At 42.9% G+C, this 21050-nt stretch overlaps 1 protein-coding gene across 1 annotated transcript in view; it reads left to right on the forward strand.

The window, feature by feature from the left end:
- USP31 (ubiquitin specific peptidase 31) overlaps nt 1-21050 on the forward strand; it is a 148956-nt gene that overhangs the window by 117317 nt on the left and 10589 nt on the right. The window contains exons 9-14 of the mRNA XM_007953193.2: nt 379-490; nt 1287-1381; nt 3256-3333; nt 3932-4061; nt 8600-8719; nt 11595-11820. Of these exons, the coding sequence (XP_007951384.1) occupies nt 379-490; nt 1287-1381; nt 3256-3333; nt 3932-4061; nt 8600-8719; nt 11595-11820 (761 nt within the window). The remainder of the gene's footprint in view (nt 1-378; nt 491-1286; nt 1382-3255; nt 3334-3931; nt 4062-8599; nt 8720-11594; nt 11821-21050) is intronic.

Raw genomic sequence — 21050 nt, forward strand, 5'->3', positions numbered from 1 at the left:
TGGCTGCCTGCCTACTCTCTCTTCCTCTGGCATCTCACCCCTGTTCTGTTGGACTCGTGCTCTTTGTCAGCTCACGTCCGCTCCCAGCCCACTTGCCTTGCTCTCTCTCTTTCTCTTGTCTCCTGGCTGCCTCAGAGCCTAGCATCATACTCCCCAGGAGTGTTTGGTATATAAGCTGTTGAATTTCCTTTAGAAATCGAATCTGCTTCTGATTGTCTCACCCAGTTGCGAGAGTTTTAAGTTTCCTATTTGTTTTATTTTGAGAGTGGTCCCCAAACCAATTTTATTATGTTTCTGTTTGAAAAGATCAAGATTAAGGGATTACAGTGTTTAAGGAATTGACATATTTTTGAGGTTACTGCGGTATTTACCTGTTAGGTTCGGACTGCCTTTTGTGCTGCACCTGGAGAAGACTGTCGCGTGGGACCTTCTGCAGAAGGAGATTTTAGAGAAGATGAAGTATTTCCTGAGGCCCACAGTTTGCATTCAGGTCTGTAAGCATTGTGATGCTCCAGCATAACACGATTGTACCCGCTGATGAGACAGACATTAAAATGGAATTTAAAGTCCAGGCCTCTGTACTTAGGAAGCTTTGGTGGCATAATGGCTAAAGCATTTGATTGCTAACCAGAAGACTGGCAGTTCAAATCCACCAGCTACTCCTTGAAAGGAGGATTGGGCAGTCTACTTCTGTAGAGATACTGCCTTAGAAACCCAAGGAGGGGTTGCTACAAATCGAATCGACTTGAGGGCAGCGAGTTTGTTTTTTTTTTTTTTTTTTGGGTACTTAGGAAGATCAGAGACCAAGCTAAGATGTTTGAATCCCTGGTGAAAGCTGTTTAGTAAAATCAGCTGTATTTTCAAAAACTGAGGACTTCACCTGGCTGCTGTGATGTTTTCCTTAAGCTGCTGGGTATTTCTTTATAATACTTGTTGAGTACAGTTTAGCACATGATAAGCTTGGAGAGGTTTTGGTAGAACATATACCTGCGTATATTTAAAATTATGATTGCTTTGTTAAGGTATCCAAGGAAAGTCATCAAGTTAATGTTCGGCTAAAACAGTGTTATTAGTGGTCTTGTGTGACGTATCTGATGTGTCAATTACACTTGGGTAAATCATATTTAAAGTATATTAGACTGTTCAACAACCTAACAGAATGTTATAGAGAAGTATTTTATAAAATGCACACTGTCTGTCCTTCTAATCTTCTTTGGAAATGCTGCCATGACGCAGATGCACTTGAAGGGAAATTGAGCCTAACTCTCATTTAACATCCGATGTAGGTGTGCCCATTCAGTTTGCGTGTGGTCAGTGTTGTGGGAATAACCTACCTGTTGCCCCAGGAGGAGCAGCCCCTGTGCCATCCAACAGTAGAAAGGTAAAAAAAAAACAAACTAAAAACCACGCATCATCCAGAATGTCTTACATGCTCATATATAATGGCAAGTGATGTCTGATGTGATTTTCACATAAATGGGGGAGATGCTTCAGTCTTGTTGAGAAATTAAGTGTTTATTTTACTTTTGATGCATATTAGTGGATGACATGTATTACTTTCTTTCTTAAAATCAGAAAAGCCATGTAGTATTGATGATAGGAAACAAATGAACTGATACCCTAGGACTCCAGAAAAATTACACTTTCATAGTTACCAAGATTGACGTTTTCCAAGGTAGAATTCTATTTATGTCACATACCTCCTTGAAATCTTTCAGTGGTACCCTGTGGTCTAAAAGATAAAGCCCAGGTTCCACAATATATGAAATTCTTGACAGTTTGAAGGGAGTTCAGGTGGTTCTATGGTTAAAGCATTGGGCTGCTAACCAGAAGGTCGGTGGTTCGAATCCACCAGCCAGTCTGTGGGAGAAAGATGAGGTAGTCTGCTTCTGTAAAGATTTACAGCTTTGGAAATCATATGGGACAGTTCTACTCTGTCCTTCAGGGTTGCTATGAGTTGGAATTGACTCATTGGCAGTGGGCTTTTGGTTCACAGTTAGAACCCTGAACATCTCCCTTCTGTGATGTTTTGCTATTCCTGTCACCACCATCTTAAACCTTGAGGAGTATCAAAGTTCTGATGATTGTTTAACACCCCATACTCTTTCATACATGTGCTTTGCATGTCTGGTTTCCTCGGTCCATAATTCTTTTCCTTTAATCCTTTCTTCATATTGTCCCTCTTTAGCCCTGGTCGAATTAATTACTGCACTCTGAAACTAATCACTCCACAGTGAAAGTATGCACTTTCTACATTCTTCTGTTGTATTTATAATACTCAAAAAGTGAGAGCCCTTTTGGTGGCGTAGTGCCTAAGGCATTTGACTGCTAACCAAAAGGCTGGCTGTTCAAACTCACCAGCCATTCCTGTGAAGGAAGGTTGGGCAATCTACTTCTGAAGAGATACCGCCTCAGAAACCCAAGGAGGGGTCACTGTGAGTCGAAATTGACTCGATGGCACCATTAATGAAATAAGATGTTTATCTTTAATGTATATGTGTGTGTATATTTGTCTACCTATATGGATAGGTAAATATAGACACTCACATTATTATTTTCATTATAATAGTTTTTTCAACAAATATTGTAGTGCCTGCATTTCAGGATTCCAGAAAGTATACAGCATAGTCCTGCTTGAAAGTAGCTCACTGCTTGGGTTTGGAGATATGACTTTAAATAGTTTAGGTGATGATCCAAAACACTGCAACGCGTAGAAAATGTTAGATGAGTGATGTTGGCCGTGAATGCTAAAAGAGTTTCCCAAGAAGCTTGATGAAGGAAGGAGGTGGAACTTGAGTGGTGCCCTGCAGGGCAGGCATGGTTTAGATCAGTGTGGGCATAGTCCACTGGGTTTATGGCCTGTGATGGTGTAAGGCACAGGCTGTCAGGGAGCTGGAGAGGTGTAAGAGCAGGCTGCTTCTAGGAGGAGGGTCTCTATTTGGGTTGGTGAGAAATTGGAGAGAAGGTTAGGAGGTGCATAAGGAACATCTGAGGGTGATTACTGGCAGCCTGATCACATGATCCCATATATCCCTTCCAGTCTCTTTATTTTAATTAAGGATTTTTTAATTCAGATGTAATGTCGTTACTAAGTCTGAGGTTTTCATGGTCTCCTTAGAAACTTTCTCTAGTGAGAATTATGTGAAGGTTTTCAATAGTTATATTATGACTTTAGATAGGACATAATCACATTGAAATAAAATCATTTATTTAGAAAACAATGTGTGGCTTTCCCCCTACCCCTCCACCCTATAGGGCATTAAAATCTTGTGGACCAGGTGGTACTGCTCATGTGAAATTAGTAGTAGAATGGGACAAGGAGACAAAAGATTTGTGAGTATTATTTATTTGTTTATTTTACTTAATATTTATACAATCTTTGTTTTAATATCATCTCAGTAGCACATTTTTGACCTTTCGAATTAGTTGAAATGCAGATCTTTCTTCTTTTTAGCTAAGTATCCAAATGTGTTGTTAATCTTTTATTGAAGCAGTTTGTTACTCCTTTCCTTTCCATTCCATTCTCTGTTCCAGACACCAAAACCGCAGAACATTTGTTTGTTGCTCATGAGGCAGAAGCTATAGATTCAGTCATTATAGTGTCCAGTTTCCCTGCTCTTTCACTCCAGGTTCATTGCCTCTAGTGAGCTGTGTCAAGTGTATACCCTTAGATACAAGGGATAAGAACCTGTGAATTCATCAGCACAGTTCATGGCCGATCCTAGAAAAACCAACTCCGGGCTATTTTTTAAAAAATTAGCATATAGATAGAGAAGTTTTAGAACATAGAAAAATTGGATTGCCACTTTTGTTTTCTTATTCATTGGTCTTTTTGTGATAAGTTCCCAGCCGCTTTGTGGAGCTATAATTGTATGTTTGTGTCAGTTTTGCAAGGCAGTCTCTGATAAATGGTTTTCTCCCCTACCTGCAGCTTGTTTGTAAATACTGAAGATGAGTATATCCCTGATGCAGAAAGTGTCCGTCTGCAAAAGGAGCGTCATCATCAGCCTCAAACTTGCACTTTATCCCAGTGTTTCCAACTCTACACCAAAGAGGAACGGGTAAGAGACTGCGCACCATTCCTGGGAGAGGAAGAGCGTAGAGGAAGTAAAGGGGGCACTGACAAGATGACAATAGAGAAGCAAGTTATGCCCCAGAAGACGCTCAAGGATTTTGCATTATACACAGGTTCTGCACCTGCGTATATGGGTGTTTTAGTACTGTTCCTTGTAGGACATTAACAAAAAGTACATAGAATTTTCACAAAATGCTCTAGAATTGAACCTTTGTAGTTCATTTTTTTAAAAATGGTTAATGATATATGTTTCAATTCAGAAATCTGAAATTAGTTTTCATAGTGACTAGAATAGTGATTCTCAACTTTCTGATGCTTTTTCTAGGAACATTTGTCATGTGCCATGAAATCGATTCTGACTCATAGTGACCCTATAGGACAGAGTAGAACTGCCCCATAGGGCTTCCTAGGCTATAAATCTTTACAGGAACAGATTGCTGGGTTTTTTCTCCCATAGAGCCACTGGTAGGTTCACATTACCACCTTGTTGATTAGCAGTTGAGTGCTTTACCATTGTATCACCAAACCTCCTTTTAAGAACATAGGTGTCAGAAACTACCTAAATTTAAGCTAATTAAAAGTAAGTAAACTTAAAAGCCTTTAGTTCTCAGTTGCATTAGCCACATTTTAAGTGCTCAGTAAGTACATAAGGCTAGTGGCTCCTATATCTTATGGCACTGACATAGACAGAAAGTTCTGTTGCTTTGCCGTGGATCACTTAGTGTAGTGCTCTGCAGTTAGGGGGTTGATAAATATTTGAATGAATGGACAGGCAGATACATGAACAAATAGTTCTCTGTGGGTGAGTGTTGATCAAGCTGCCTACTGAGAGATCCCCCTTCATGTGCTAGTCAGAGTCAGTGAGACCTGTGTATTTTTTCCAGGGGATTCTGATACACCTTGAAGAACCTTGACTAGAACACTTGGAATGAATTTGTCAAGTCTTGTATTGATGTTAGGATCATGATTTTGATTACTTGTTGTTAACTGTCTCCCGTAGTGTACAGGAAGTAATGTGTTTTGGGTGTTGGAGGGGACTTTAACAACTTTTTTGTAATGGTTTGGTCTTCTACCTAATTTCAAACAGATGACTGTTCTGTCTCTATTTGAATACCTTTTGTTATGAGGCATTTGTCTACTCGAGAGGGAACCATTTGTCTCTGGATAACTCTGATGGTGACTGAAGTTGACCTGTAATGTGCCCCAGGTCATTATAACCAACAGGTGTTAGTTCTCTCTGTTTGTGCTGGGCACTGCACTAGGACCTGAGGATGTAGCAGAGAACAAACAGACAAGGTTTCTGTCCTCATCCCATTTACAGCCTGACAAGGAGACAGTAAACAAGTAAATAAAGAAAATGCCCTGGGGGCGGGGCAGGAACCTGGTGGGTAGAAACAGCAGTGAAGTCCGTGTAGCTGGAGCACAGGGGAGAGGGAGAGAGGTACAAGCATGTAAGCCCCGTTGGAGCAGACACTCCATCTGCTTGGTCACTAATGATAGCATCCAGAGCAGCACTTGGCATGGAGAAGGTGTTTAGTAAATGTGTAAATGAGTGCCACGTGTGAAGTTTAGTCATTGGGTTCCAAAATAGCAGTGCCAATATGAGAATAATTTTTTTGTTTTTATAGAGAAGAGGAGGTGAGATTTAGCAGTAGGCCTTGTGACAGTGACTTTGAGGTATAGTTGTCTGCATGCTCAGTATTGATCAGAGTGTCAGCCAGCGTCAGGCTGCTGTCGGATGCTTTAGAAACAGAGTCCGGAGCAAGTGGTGAGAGCACTGCTCTTGACGTCATCTCAGACACTTCCTGTTAAGGCGACAGAGGTGCATCCAGAGAGTAGACAGGGCGTGGCACGTCTAAAATCTGTCCTGGCTCTTTTGTCTTGCCTCTCAGTGCACAGTGTCATGACATGGCTGAATATATTTTGATGAAGAGGCCTTAGTAGGATCTGATAATCATTTTCAGACACTTCAACAACTTCCCTGTAGATGAGGAATTGAGCTTACTTGTATCTAGAAGGCACTTAAAGTTTGGAAATCACAGGAAGGACTTTCTTTTTTTCAATTGTGATCCGGGTGGATGTTTATAGAGCAAATTCATTTTCTGTACAACAGTTCATACACATTTTGTTTCATGACGTTGATTGCAGTCTGTGGTTACCTTTTCCCACAGGGAGAACTTTTAAACAAAGTATCTGAGTGTTGATCAACCTGCCTACTGAGAGATCCCCCTTCATGTGCTAGTCAGAGTCAGTGAGACCTGCAATACTCAAGAGTGTAGACTGCAGGTCAGGGTTGGCCAGGAGCTCTTGTTAGCAGTTCACAAGAAAGTATAGAAATCAGTAAAGAGTTTTAGAAACTTTGATAGCAACTAGAAATTGCCACAGTATTCTTAGTACATTTTATGGAAGCATCAGTTTGTCATAGATTGAAAAATCAAACACCTGCTCCTTTACCAAAAACATTGGCCTAGGTAGCCACTTACATAGACTATCAGTATGTCACTCAAACTGTCCTTCCTCATCTGTGAACGTGATTCGGTCTCCCCATGATGGGGGGTGGACCCTCAGTTCTGCTTCCCTTTCCAGTTACCATGCTAGCTTTTCTCCCCTTTTCTGCCTGACTTCGCCATTAGTGGTCTCTGTTCTTTTTCACTCACTCCAAAACTTCCCGTCTTCTGTCTCACTTGCATTTCTCACACTGGCCTCTGACGTTCTCATTGTTCCCAAGTTCTCTCAATTCTGTGGTCTTTGCTCAGTCTTACTTGACCTCTACATAGGAGCTAGTGCTGATTACCACCCTGTCTTGACATTCTCTTTTTTTTGGTGTGCATGAAAGGGAATGTTTCTGATTGTCTTTTTCTCTGACTGTGCTTTGGTGATTTCTCAGTTTTTGTGTTTCCCTTGAAAATAGACTTTCCCCAAGAAGCCCATTTCTTGGCTCTCTCCCCTTGGTGCACGGCGTCATCTGTCTCCATGGCCTCCTTCACTCCATGGTACAGGTGTGTTCCCATGGCTTCCCTCACTTTATGATGCAGGTCCACTCCCGTGGTCTCCCTTGCCCCATAGTGCAGGTCCGCTCCCTTGGCCTCCCTCGCTCCACGGTGCAGATCCGATCCGCTCCCTTGGCCTCCCTTGCTCCACGGTGCAGGTCCATTTCCATGGCCTCCCTTACCTTATGATGCTGGTAGCCCCAGAGCTGACGTATTCTCTGAACCCCAGAGTAGATTTTTTTAAATCTCTCACCAGACATGCCCTGTTGGCACCTTGAACTTAATGTATCCCTCTCTTGAAATTCACTGCCTGCCAAGGTGTGACATACACAGATTTTGAGGCCTCAGATTGATGTATAGAAAGATATTGTTGGTAGTAGTAGGAGAGGATTGTTTGGAAAAGTTCAGCCCTTGAGGGACACAGAACAGTTAAGGGACTTGAAGAAACCCAGGTGAGAAAATGAGTGGGGGCTTTGAATTACGATGGTGTCAGTAAGGATGGAAGGAGCTCTGGTGGCACATGGGTTAGGCTTGTGACTGCTAATTGAAAGGTCAATGGTTTGAACCTATAGGAGAAAGATGTAGCTGTCTGCTTCCATAAAGATTACAGCCTTAGAAACCCTATGGGGTAGTTCTCCTCTGTCCTGGAGGGTCGCTGTGAGCCATAATTAACTTGACAGCAATGGGTTAATGGGCATGAAGATGAGGAGACTGGTATGAGAAATGGCAGAGAATTTCTTTGGATGGACATCGAAGAGGGTAAGGTTTGGGATAGTCCCCGTGTTCTGCCTTTGCTAAGTGGTGCTCAGTAGTGGTGTTTGTTGAGGGAGAATATATAGGAGGGAGAGAGGAACCAAACTGGACAGAGAGGTGATGAGCCAGGTGCGAGGGGTTTGCTGAATTTGAGGACTTCTGCGACATTTAACACCCTCTGGAAGGCTGGTGGTTGAGGCACACCAGCCACTCCTCGGAGAAAGACTGGGCAGTCTACTTCTGTAGCGTATATACTGCTTCGGAAACCCAAAGAGGGGTCACTGTGAGTCAGAACTGACTCGATGGCAGTGAGTTTGGTTTTTGGTTTTATACAGTATTTGAAGGAGCTCTGGCGGTGTAGTGCCTGAGGCTTTGACTGCTAAGCAGAAGGTTGGTGGTTCAAACCCATCAGCCACTCCACTGAAGGAAGACTGGGCAGTCTGCTTCCTAAAGATTTATTTCCCTGGAAACCCAAAGGGGGTCACTGTGATTTGGAATCGACTAGATGGCAGTGAGTTTGGGTTTTTTGGTTTTATACAATGTTTGCCTGTTCAGTTGTTCCTTTCTGAGGGATAATCTCAGCAAACCTTTGAGTACCAACTCTGTCCAAATGCCACTTTTGGTTGTGTTTTTTCCATTTACTGCAATAATGTGCAATAGTCCAGTTTCCAGAGAGTTTCTTAGTCGTACCCTGCCCTGGCTAAGCAGTTATTCCAGTGGTTTCCTGTGCAGCATCTCGCGTGAAGTGCCGCCTAACAGAAGCCGTGGTCCTTGTTTCCAGCTTGCCCCGGACGACGCCTGGCGTTGCCCTCACTGTAAGCAGCTGCAGCAGGGGAGCATCACCTTAAGCCTGTGGACTCTGCCTGATGTGCTCATCATACATCTAAAGAGATTCCGGCAGGTAAGGCAGTCCTGCACCACAGAGAAAAGCACGCCCATGGCCAAGGTTCTTACGCCCCTATGGTGGGTTCTGGGGGCGTTTTCTGGTGTTTCTGTTTGATTCAGGGCGCCTGTCTGTGTAAATTACAGCATGTATCTGCCCCTTTAAGGAGCCCTGGTGACACAGTGGCTAAGCGCTCGGCTGCTAACCAAAAGGTTGGCAATTCTAACCCATCAGCTGCTCCAGGGGAGAGAAACGGGGTGCTGCATGAAGACTGTGGCTTTGTAAGTCTCTGGGGCAGTTCTGCTCTGTCCTGTTGCTATGATTTGGAATTGACTCGACAACATCGGCTGTGGTTTTTGGTGATCTGCTCCCGTATTTGGGGTCGTGTTTTATTCTTTGCCAAAACAAAATGTGAGAATCCTGTATCCTGTAATCCCTTAAATACTGAACATTTTAGGTCATAGTGCACATATTTTACTTTATTCTTGAGGGTTTGCTTTAGAATTGCAGCTTTAAGGGTTATACTTAAATTTTGATATGTATACTTTGGGATTAAAAAAAAAATTGGCTAGGGATTATATCTGGGAGTTGTAGAATTCTGTTTCTACTTAAAATAATAATTCCAGGGGATTGTTGTATACAGGGAGTGTGGAGATGAATCATAAATATGTGTACAGAAAATGTGCCTTGTGAGTTAGTTTTTCCCGAAAAGGTTGTCTAGTCCCTGAAGTTAGGATTTTCCTGAACAACTCTGTTGTGGGGAAGGTGAATAAGAGGTAAATGTAAAGGAATGTGTGAGGCCTGGCTTTAAGAAGTTTTGCACCTGGAAGATGAGTAGGCATTCACAAGATGAGGTGGGAGCAGGTTTGCACACATATGGTGTGCAAGCATCCCTGGCAGAAAGAGCCCAAGGATGTGTAATGTGCTCAAGGATGTGTAGCATGTTCAAGTAGGTTGTCTATTCCCTGAAGTTAGGTTCCTGGACAGCTCTATTATGGGAGAGGTAAGTAAGAGGTTTTGGCTGGAGGGGGAGAATGGTATGAGTTAAGGTGAGGGAAGTGGGTAGACTAGTTTTCCAAGCAGACCCTTATAGGAAGAGTGGGATTCCAATGATGAATTTTAAGCAGAGGATCAACATGCCCAGATTAGTGTTTCAAAAAGCCCATCCTGTATGCTGTGTGGAGAACCAGTTAGAGGCCAGCGAGAGTGAAGGCCAGGAGACCTGTCGAGCCCTGCAGTCTTCCAGGGGACAGAAGCTAATGAATGGCTTGGAATAGAGTTGTGGCAGTGGAGCTGGAGAGAAGTGACCAGATGGAGAGAGGGTTTGGATTTGTTAAAGTGGAAGTATCCAGAGTGACCACACCTGATTTGCAGGGCTGGAGGTCTCACACAGTGGGGTGGGGTTAAGCTCCTAGAAGGAAACGTGCACATCACCTTGACTGTGCAAACTGCATATTTCCTTTGGGAGCTGTAGGTGGGTAGGTGGTTGAAGGTTTGGATCCTAGACTTCTCTTTCTTCTTCCACACACACAAGACTAATTTCCTTTGCTTTCTGTTGCTTTTAAAGACATACAACTCAGGCACAAAAGATGACAAAAGTGTCATCTTTGACTTCTTTCTTGTCTGCTCATCTAGGCAGTTACCTCTCCAACTTGGTTGTGCTTCACCATTGACTTCCATATGTGTTCCCTTTTTCCTGTTCTTGCTGTCACCCTGCCAGTTCAGATTTCTGTCACTTTTCAGTTGATCGCAATTGCAATGTTTTCTAATTGGTTTCCTAAAGCCAGTTAGGAGGTCTGGTGGCACAGTGGTTGAGACATTGGCTGCTAACCAAAAGGTCAACAGTTGAGACCCATTAGGTGCCCCATAGGAGAAGGATGAGGTGGTTTGCTTCGGTGAAGATTTACAACTTTGTAAACCCTGTGGGACACTTCTCTGTCTCTCTGCTCTCTGTAATGTTGCTATGAGGTGGGGTTGACTCAGTCGTAGCGGGTTTGGAGTACTCCCCCCTTTCTAATGTATTTTGCGCACTGCTTACACGCTTTTCACCCACAACTCTGACGACACTGCCTCTCCTTTAAAAGCTCAGTGGCTGCCTGTTGACTACAGAATAAGGTCCAAATTCTTCAGCCTGACCTTTGTGACCATCCAGGATCCATCTTACCTTTTTCTTTATGGAAGTCTCCTTTTCCTAATAGATTCATAGCACCTTGGGGTGGCATTAACCATGTCTGATTCATATATTTTTTTAACCTCCTATAGACAGTAGTGAGTTTGGTTTTCATTTTTTTGGTTTATAGATAGCAGAAATATTCAGTAAATACCTATTCAGTTGGTGGTTGCTTTCCAAAGGATTGTCCTGTGGGCTTAATGGAAAGTAGAAGTCACCTAAGATCATCAATAAATGAATGTATGAAGAGAAGTCGTCGTTAACAACTTTAAATGTACTTATTGGCAGAGCTGGAGAAGAAAGGGGCACTGCTACTGAATGACTGCTCTGTGTCAGGCGCTGTGCTTCACCCCTTACACGTGTTATCACTTCCTTTATTTTCATAAAATATGAAACAGGCTGAACCCCCTGAAATTGTCAATGTTGTTAAGGCAAAAACTAATAGAATTGATGCCCTTTAACAGATAAGGAAATGAAGACTCAGAGAGGCTCATTAATCCCTTATATGTAAACTATTACTGCTTCTACTTTTAGTAGTATTAAAACCTGTTCCTCCAGATAATTAAAATTATTAGTTTGTTTCCCTATTTTGTATGTATCTTAGGAAGCCTCAGATAGGTAAAGCAAACCTCTTCCGCTGATAGGGCTGCATTCCACACTAAGCTGATCTGCTATCTGCTTGCATTAAAATATCATCAGAACTTGTTTTTCTTCTTGTAACAGGAAGGAGACAGGCGTATGAAACTTCAGAACATGGTCAAGTTCCCCTTGACTGGCCTGGACATGACTCCTCATGTGGTTAAGAGAAGCCAGAGCAGCTGGAGTTTGCCATCCCATTGGTCCCCATGGAGGCGGCCCTATGGACTCGGGCGGGACCCTGAGGACTACATCTATGACCTGTATGCTGTGTGCAATCATCATGGCACCATGCAAGGGGGGCACTACACAGGTCTGCAATGCGAGAGGCTGGGCATCTCTTCTGACGGGTCCTTCAGACACGTTTTGCTTCTGACTGGGTCACTGTGCTTTAGAACCTCCCTTTCTCTTCCAGTAGGCAGGGTGCCAGCTGGGAAGGCAGTTCTTCATCATCTGGATCTCTGTCCAAGAGCAAATAAACTAAAATTCATTCTCCTTTTCCCGAGTCGGATCATCCTATAGTTACCTGACAGGATTGGGGAATGGCGTGTACAGTAGGTTGTGTTGTCTGTTAACCCGGGGTGAACTCCTTGTTTAAGGTGCACTCCCAGTTTAAGGTTGTATCTGCTTGTTTGAGGTTCTAGGTTCTTCCTCTTAGTTGGAGTGATTGTGAACCATTGTATAGTATCTTTAAAATGACTTGGAAAGGGTTGTTCTTTTTGCTTTAAGGTTACATTTACTTTTTCCTTTATAAAATCAACTATGTTGTTCATACAAAAGTTAAGAGACTAGAGAGAAGTGGAGACCATGAACCGTGGGTTATGTAACTCAGAAATAACCATGATCTCTCCTTCCAGCGTTTTTCTTTAAGACTATGCCCTGAGTTTACACTGCTAGGACTGTACTGGTATGTTTGGCTCAGGGGAACACCTGTGGGACACCTGCTGTATGGCTTGCACTGGGCTGGGCACTGTGGGGGGAGATGAATAGATCCCAACCCCCACCTTTTGGGAGGATTGTCTGGTAGCAGGGACGTACAAGTGTAGTAATGTGTAATGTTGGTTCTGTGATGAGAGTGTAAACAGGCACAGCAGGGGCTGGAGGAGAGAGTGGGCAGAGTGCCCTGGAGGGACAGGAGACGCTTACTGGAGTGAACACCTGCCTGTATGGCCTCCCAGGGATGAGAGGGAAACTTTCCAGAATCAGAGGAGCCCTGAGCTGCATGTCTCTGCTTTTGCTTCCTGATCTTTGCACGCTGGCACACAAGCGTTCCGATGCTGATAGAGCTCCCTTCCCAATTGGTGAACACATGGGTCATCTCTAGTTTTCGACTTTTCATGTAACACTGATGAACATCTTTTTGCATAGTTACCTTTTCTTATCTTGGTGCTGTATTTCTATGTAATAGCATCTCAGAAGCCCAGTCACTGAGTGGAGAGCATGCCTGGATGTTGTGGAGGCCAGGCAGATTTTGGAGGGTTCTTGTGTGGATGTCTGTGTTTGTGAGTTGATGTGAGGCTAATACCGTTAATTTGGTTATCCATATGGATGGCCAGGCCTTGGATTTCTATGTTCTACACACTCCATGTACTTAATGTGTATGCTCCACTTTGGAGGAGCTCTCTTTCTTCATTATCTAATAGTTTTTACAACAGAATCCCAGGGCACTGGTGCTGAGCATGGATTCATAAAGGTAGGGGAGGGCAAGGAGGGATGGGGTCTGCCAGTTGGTATGTGAGATTCCTGAGACTCATTCCATAGCAGTTAGTGGCTGTTCCTGCCCCCCTGTCTACCAGGTGGAGGAGGGGCCAGCTGTTCCAGCCTTGCTCACTTACTCTCTCTGTGAGCTCTTTGCTGATGTCTTTTCTCCCTCAAGAGGGGAGGGGAGAGGAGGGGGAAGATGACTGGATGTAATAATATTTTATTCTCAAAATGGTTTTAGTTCAAGTTCTTTAAATATTTAGGTGCTGCAGGCAGCAATGGTTTGCGAGAGGAGCGATCCCAACTTTGAGTGTAACTCATAGTGGAATGGCCTGGATCATTTCTACTTGCCCTAGGAAGCACTTTCAGGGACACAAAGAAGATAGATAAGTTCAATACAAAAACCAAAGCCACTGCCATCAAGTTGATTCCAACCCACAGCAACCCCCATTGGGTTTCCAGAGCTGTGAATCTTTACAAAAGTGGATTGCCTCATCTTCCTTCCATGGAGCAGCTGATGGGTTTGAACTGCTGCCCTTCTAGTTAGCAACCAGTTGCCTTACCCACTATACTACCAGAGCTCCTTTATAAGTTCAAAAGCACCTTTAAATTCAAAGATGATAAAAACTCCCAAAGACTCATTACTGTTGCGTTGATTCTGACTTACAGCAACCTTATAAGACAGAGTAGAACTGCCCCGTAGGATTTCCAAGGCTGTAAATCTTTATGGAAGCAGACTGCCACATCTTTCTCCCATGCTGGTTAGTTTGAACTACTGACCTTTTAGTCAGCTGTGCACTTTAACCACTGTGCCGCCAGGGCTCCTTATAGAAGATAAATTTTGATATCAGCTCTAAAACTAGAAACCAAACTTGTTGCCATTAAATTGGTTACAGCTCATCATGGCCCTGTAGGACAAGAGTAGAACTGCCCAAGGCTTTCCAAGGCTGTAATCTTTATGAAGCAGACTGCCATATTTTTCTCCTGCAGGGTGGCTGGTGGGTTTGAACTGCTGACCTTTCTGTTAGCAGCTGAGTGCTTAACCACTGTGCCACTAGAGCTCCTTGCTATTGTTTAAATGTATTTATATTTTTATTTAAACCAAACTTAAATAATGATATTTATGTTTTAAGGCATAGGTACAGTATTTAATACTTGCATTTTATTAATATAAATGTGTTTGAGTTGGATCTGCTTCTGCAGCACTACCCATCATATTGTGTTCTTTGATAGGGAGTCATGGGCTCTTAGAGTTGAGAGGGACTTGGGGGTCATTTAGTTTCATTCATTACGTGGTATATAGTCACCCCTTTGCCACCATCCCTGATTGATGTCCATCTAACTTCAGCTTGGGTGAAGAATGCATCTTCCATTTATAACACACTTTGTCTGACTTGTGAAGCAGTTTTTAGCAAGAAATTGCTTTGAAAAGTAGGACTGAGCTAGATTTTAGCATATCGTGTTCCTTGTGTGAAAAGACGTGGAGCCTGCCTGAACGCACAGCTGCCTTGGAGCCAGTGCGGTGTATGAACGGAGCTTGGGTTAGGAGCCAGGCACACTTTCCTAGCTCTATGACCAACTCTAATTTGGCTACCACGGTCGGGAGCCAAAAGTGATCATGCCTGCCTCTCGGGGGCCTGTTACCTAAGAGGTGCTCACTTTTCTGGGGTATAAACTTTTTAGAGTCTTAGTTTGTTGTTGTTGTTGTTGTTATGTGCCGTCGAGTCGGCCCCGACTCATAGTGACCCCTCCTTGGGTTTCCGAGGCAGTATCACTACGGAAATAGGATTACCCAACCTTCCTTCCGAGGAGTGGCTGGTGGGTTTGAACCGCCAGCCTTCTGGTTAGCAGTCAAGTGCTTTAGCCACTATGCTACCAGAGCTCCTAGAGTTTAGAGAACATATTAAATACTCCTGGCATTACTGAGTTGAGGAAATTCTGTTTTTAAGTTTTGATGTGGAATTTTCATTTTGATAATGTTCTTTACTTCACACTGGCTCCAGCTCTCGCTGTTGGTGTGTGTGTGCCTACTTTGTAAAGGACTCCAGAATAGTCCATCTCAAACTCTCTGTGACGAAGAACTCTTTTTTAAAATTTCCAATCCTCCATGAACCAATGCTTTTGTAAAAATACAGTCCAACTATCATGGCAGTATCAGATTGTTGTAAGAGTTTCTAAAGGCCTACTCTCAAGTTCAGTCCTGTCATGCATGGACCAGTAACAAACCATTTTCAGACTGGCACCTGCCTGTGGACCACAATTTGAGTAGTGCTGGTCTATTACTAAACGAAAGTACTAGATGCAAATAAAAAATCAAAGATGCAGGTAGAATTATTCTGTAAATACCTCATTTACCCAGTAATGAGTTACCATGCTGCCTGTCTCTGCGTGTAAGTGAGACCAGGCCATTCTGCAGAAAAACAGACTGAAGCGAGAACAGTGCCTCTGCCTCCTTCTATTAGGTGTGCCCCCTTGTGATAGTTAAGTTTGTGTGTCACCTTGACTGGGCCTGGCTGAGTGGCTGGGCAGCTGGATGTAGATTGGTAATTAACTCCATGGTGGAATGTATTGGAGCAACTGAGTAGCTGCTTTAGGGATGTGGTCTGCTTCCTGTCAGTAAGAAGCAGTTTTGAGAATAGTCTCTAGCTTATGGCATGCTTGAACCCTGCACGTAGCTGAGTCGCTGTTCAGCATCCTGCCATATTCTGCTGATCTTGGGACTTTTAATGGACTTGAATTAACGGCCTGCCATGTGGTTTGGTTAACATCGGGACTGTGCCTTATTACTTGCTTATCAACTTTGGGCTTATCAGTCTCAGGAGCAGGAGGCAGAGCTGAAGCCCAAGGCTGAGGGGCTTTCACCCAGTTCCTGGGCCCTGGCACTTTGAACTTGGACTTAAAGCCTCCAAACTGTGAAAGAATAAATTCCTGTTTGTTCACGCCATCTCATTTGTGGTATATTCTTGTCAGAGCAGCACGAGGGAACCAGAACACTCCTCCTATAACTGCTCCCACTCCCCTCTCTCAAGCAGTAGCCACTGGGTACATCAAGCCTGATGCCATTGACCCAGAGTACTGTGTTTATGGTTCCATTTGTGGCTTCTCCCTTCCTTCGTCTCTCCTCTGGTTCTAGAGAGTTAATAGCTTTCCTTCCTACAGTCGTGACTTTTTTTTCTGCTTCTTACCTTTCTGGGGATGTGGCTGGTCTTAGCCCTCCTCACCTGAGTGCCCTTCATCTCTCAAGGTCCCATACTTGTACAAGTGTTGTGGCCTCTTGAAGGAGTTACTCCTGGTGTCATACTGAGTCTACAGGTTGGTTCAGTTGAATATTCTAACATCATTTATTCTCACCCCAATGAGTACTTTTAGAGAATGTTATAATAATGTACCTTTTTGCATCACACTTATAACACTCCTTGTATATCCTTACAGGATGACTTGGCATCATGAGCACAAGGTGGTTTGTGTGTGTGTGTGTGTGTGTGCGCTTTGGGTGCAAATTTACGGAACAAAATTTATTTCACATTCAACCTTGATATACATTTACTATTTCACACCCCGATTATCATCCCTGATCATAACGCATTCTCCTCCCCTCCCATCCCTGTGACCACCCCCTCCCTGTGTCCTGTGCACTCATGTCTTTCCAGCTTTCCCTCCATGTGAATGCTACCCTTCTGCTGCCCCATGGCGATGGTTCTAAGGGGTGTATCTCCCCATAGTAGGTGGATGCATCTCCCCGGGGTAGGTGTTCTGCATGTAGGTCTTTCTGCTGTTAGGCTGAGAGCCAATCCTTGGGAGTGAGTCCAGTTCTAGGCCTGAAGTGTAGCCTGACTGGTAATTCTGGTCATTTTTGTGTTTTTGAATCTTGTTCCACATTTTTCTTTCTGCTCTATTTAGGATCTCCAGTTTTGATCCTTCCCAAGCGGTTGGCATTAGTAACCAGGCACCATCTAGTTCTTCTGGTCTCGAGGTCCATCATATCCTTGGACTAATTGTTTCCATCTGGCTTTGATTTTCGTCACTCTTCCTTGTTTCAGATGAGAGGAGACCAGCAGTTGCATCCTACGTGACTGCTTGAAAGCTTTTAAGACCCTATTCACTACTCACCAGAGCAGATTGTGGAACAAGATTTTTATGTACTGTGTTGTGTCAGTTGAGGTTGGTGTCCCCTGAAACTGTGGTTGTGAGTTGCCAGGCCCGGTAATTTTCTCTCCCAAGGTGTTTGGTTGTCTCTGAGAGGTTAATCCAACTCTGTCTTCTGTTGCTTCTGTAATGAGTGTGACTAATTTTGAACACTCGTAGATTACCTTCAGCTAAATCTATCCTTGGTCTAGGGTACATTCCTGTTTGCTGACCCCCACCTGATCTTCTCAGCTGCCTATGTGTTTATCTGTAGCTTGGTGTTTGGTGTTAGTGGTGATGCAGTATTGTGCTTATACTAGTTTTTGCCTCTTTTGTCCATATCTTAAGTGTACATTTCAGTATTCTTCCTTTCCCCAGTGTCATGATGTTGGTCACAGACTCTTTCCATACTGTCCTTTCCCTTACTGAACTCAACATGTGATCCCCAACTAGTCTGAAAGTTTCCCTCCCCTTCCCTCCCATCCCCAGTAACTTACAAAGTGAGTTCCCTTCCCTAGGAACCCCTTCTTTGACTTTTTATAATAATGGGCTCATACAGTATTTGTCCTTCTGCAATTGACTTATTTCACTCAGCATAATGTCCTCCAAATTCATCCACATTGTGAGATGATTCACATACCCTCATTGTTCTTTAATATAGCGTAGTATTCCATTATGTGAATGTACCATAGTTTGGTTATCCATTCATCTGTTGATGGGCATTTAGGTTGTTTCCATCTGTTTGCTATAGTGAATTGTGCTGTGATGAAGGTGGGTGTGCATATGTCTGTTCTTGTCCTGCCTCTTACCTCTTTAGGATATATTCCTAGTAATGGAATTGCTGGATCAAATGGTATTTCTATTTTCTGTTTTTTAAGGAAACACCATATCATTTTCTACAGCAGTTGCCCCATATTGCAGTCCCAACAGTGTATGAGAGTTCCAATCTCTCTGCAACCTTGCCAGCATTTGTTGTTTTCTGTCTTGTTGAACTTTGCTATTGTTGCTGGGGTGAGATGATGTCTCATTGTTGTTTTGACTTGCATCTCTCTAATGGCTAATGATCATGAGCATTTCCTCATGTGTTTGTTGGCTGCCAGTATATCCTCCTTAGCCAAGTGTCTATTCATGTCTCTTGCCCATCTTGAATTGGATTGTTTGTCATTTTGGTGTTGAGATGTTGGGAGTTTTCTATAGATTTTGAAGATAAGTCCTTTGTCAGATATGTCATAGCCAAATCTTTTTTCCCAGTGTGTGGGTTCTCTTTTTACCTTTTTGGAGAAGTCTTTCGATGCAAATAGGAATTTAATTTTTCAAAAGGTCCTGGTCATCCAGCTTCTCTTCCACTGCCTGTGCATTTTGAGTTATGCTTGAAAGTCTATTTGTGCCATAAATTAGGGCTCCTAGATTTGCCACTGTTTTATCTTTGATGAGCTTTATGGTTTTCAGTTTTACATTTAAGGCTTTGCTCCAACTTGAGTTTGATTTTGTGTATGGGGTGAGATATGGATCTTGTTTCATTTTTCTGCAAGTGGATATCCAGTTTTGCCAGCACCACTTGTTAAAGAGGCTATCTCTTCCCCTATTTAATAGGTTTTGGTCCTTTATCAAAGATCAGCTTTGATTCTGGGTTTTTGGTTTCTGGGTTTTTAGTTCTGTTCTGTTGATCTGTTACTGTACCGATACCATGCTGTTTTAACTACTGTGGCTGTATAGTAGGTTTTGAGATCCGGGAGTGTGAGACCTCCCACTTTGTTTTTCTTCTTCAGCAGTGCTTTGCTTATCTGAGGTTTCTTTCCTTTTCGTATGAAATTAATAATTGATTTTTCCATATCCTTTAAAAATGTTGATGGTATCTGGATCGGAATTGTGTTGAACGTGTGGATTACTTTGGGTAATATTGACATTTTCACAATATTCAGTCTTGTTATCCGTAAACAAGGCAGGTTCTTCCATTTATGTAGTTTCTTGTAGTAGTGTTTTGTAGTTTTCTTTGTATAGGTCTTTTGTGTCTCTGGTAAGATTTATTCCTAAATATCTTATCTTTTTGGTTGTTGTTGTTGTTATGTGCCCTCAAGTCAGACCTGACTCATAGTGACCCCTCTGTGGGTTTCCAAGGCAGTATCACTACGGAAGTAGATTGCCCAACCTTCCTTCTGTGGAGCGGCTGGTGGGTTTGAACCTCCAGCCTTCTGGTTAGCAGTCAAGTGCCTTAGGCTTTTTGTAAGCTATTGTAAATGGTTGTTGTTGTTACTGTTATGTGCAATTGAGTCCTCTCCGACTCATAGTGACCTTATGTACAATAGAACAAAACACTGCCTGGTCCTGTGCCAGCCTCACGATCCCTACTATACCTGAGCCTATCGCTGCAGCCACCATGTCAGTCCATCTTGTTGAGGGCCTTCCCCTCTTTTGTTAACCCTCCACCTTACCAATCATGATATCTTTCTCCAGAGAATGGTCCCTTCTGACAACATGACCAAAGTAGGTGAGATGAAGTCTGGCCATTCTTGCTTCCAAGGAGCATTCCGGCTGCACTTCTTCCAGGACAGATCTGTTCGTTCTTCTGGCAGTCCATGGTTCTTTCAGCCTTCTTAGCCAACACCACAACTCAAAAGCATCAACTCTTCTTCGATCTTCCTTACTCATTGTCTGGCTTTCACATGTATATGAGGTGATTGAAAATACCATGGCTTGGGTTAGGTGCATCTTAGTCTTCAAGGAGATAATCTTTGCTCTTCAATGCTTGAAAGAATCTTTTGCAACAGATTTACCTAATGCAATACATCTTTTGATGTCTTGACTGCTGTTTCTGTTGGTGTTGATTGTAGAACCAAGTGAATTGTAAATGTAGTGTTTTTCTTATTTCCTTTGCAGAGACCTCTTTGTTGATGTAGAGGAAGCTGACTAATTTTTATGTGTTAACTTTGCTGAACCTCTCTGTTAGTTCCAGTAATTTTTTTTGCTGAATCTCTTGGGTTTTCTATGTATAGGATCATGTCATCTGCAAATCGAGATAGCTTTACTTCCTCTTTGCCAATTTGGATGCCTTTGGTTTCCCTTTCCTGCCTTATTGCCCTGGCTAGGACTTCCAATACAGTGTTGAATAGAAGTGGTGATAAGAGGGCATCCTTGTCTGAATCCTGTTTGCAAGTGGAATGCTTTGAGTCTTTCTCTGTTAACAATAATCTTGGCTGTTGACTTTGCTTATATGCCTTTTATTATGTTGAGGAATTCCCCTTCTGTCCCTATTTTGCTGAGAGTTCTGAACAGGGAATGGTATTGGATCTTATCGAATGCCTTTCCTGTGTCAATTGATATGATCATATGATTCTTTTGTTTATGTGGTGGATTATTACACTGATTGTTTTCCTGTTGTTGAACCATCCTTGCATACCAGGTATAAATCCCACTTGGTCAGGATGTATTATTTTTTTCATGTATTGTTGGATTCTGTTGGCTAGGATTTTGTTGAAGATTTTTACATCTATATTTATGAGGGATATTGGTCTGTAGTTTTCCTTTTTAGTGGTGTCTTTCCCTGGTTTTGGTATTAGTGTTATGCTTGCTTCATAAAATAAGTTTGGGAGTGTTCCATTCTTTTCTGTGTTCTGGAATAGCTTGAGTAGTATAGGTGTCAACTCTTCCCTGAATGTTTGGTAAAATTCTCCAGTGAAGCCATCTGGGCCAGGACTTTTTCTTTTTCTTTTTTTTTTT

The sequence above is a fragment of the Orycteropus afer genome, unplaced genomic scaffold, assembly GCF_000298275.1.
Source record: "Orycteropus afer afer isolate SDZICR_OR568_19922 unplaced genomic scaffold, OryAfe1.0 scaffold00376, whole genome shotgun sequence".
NCBI lineage: Eukaryota > Metazoa > Chordata > Mammalia > Tubulidentata > Orycteropodidae > Orycteropus > Orycteropus afer.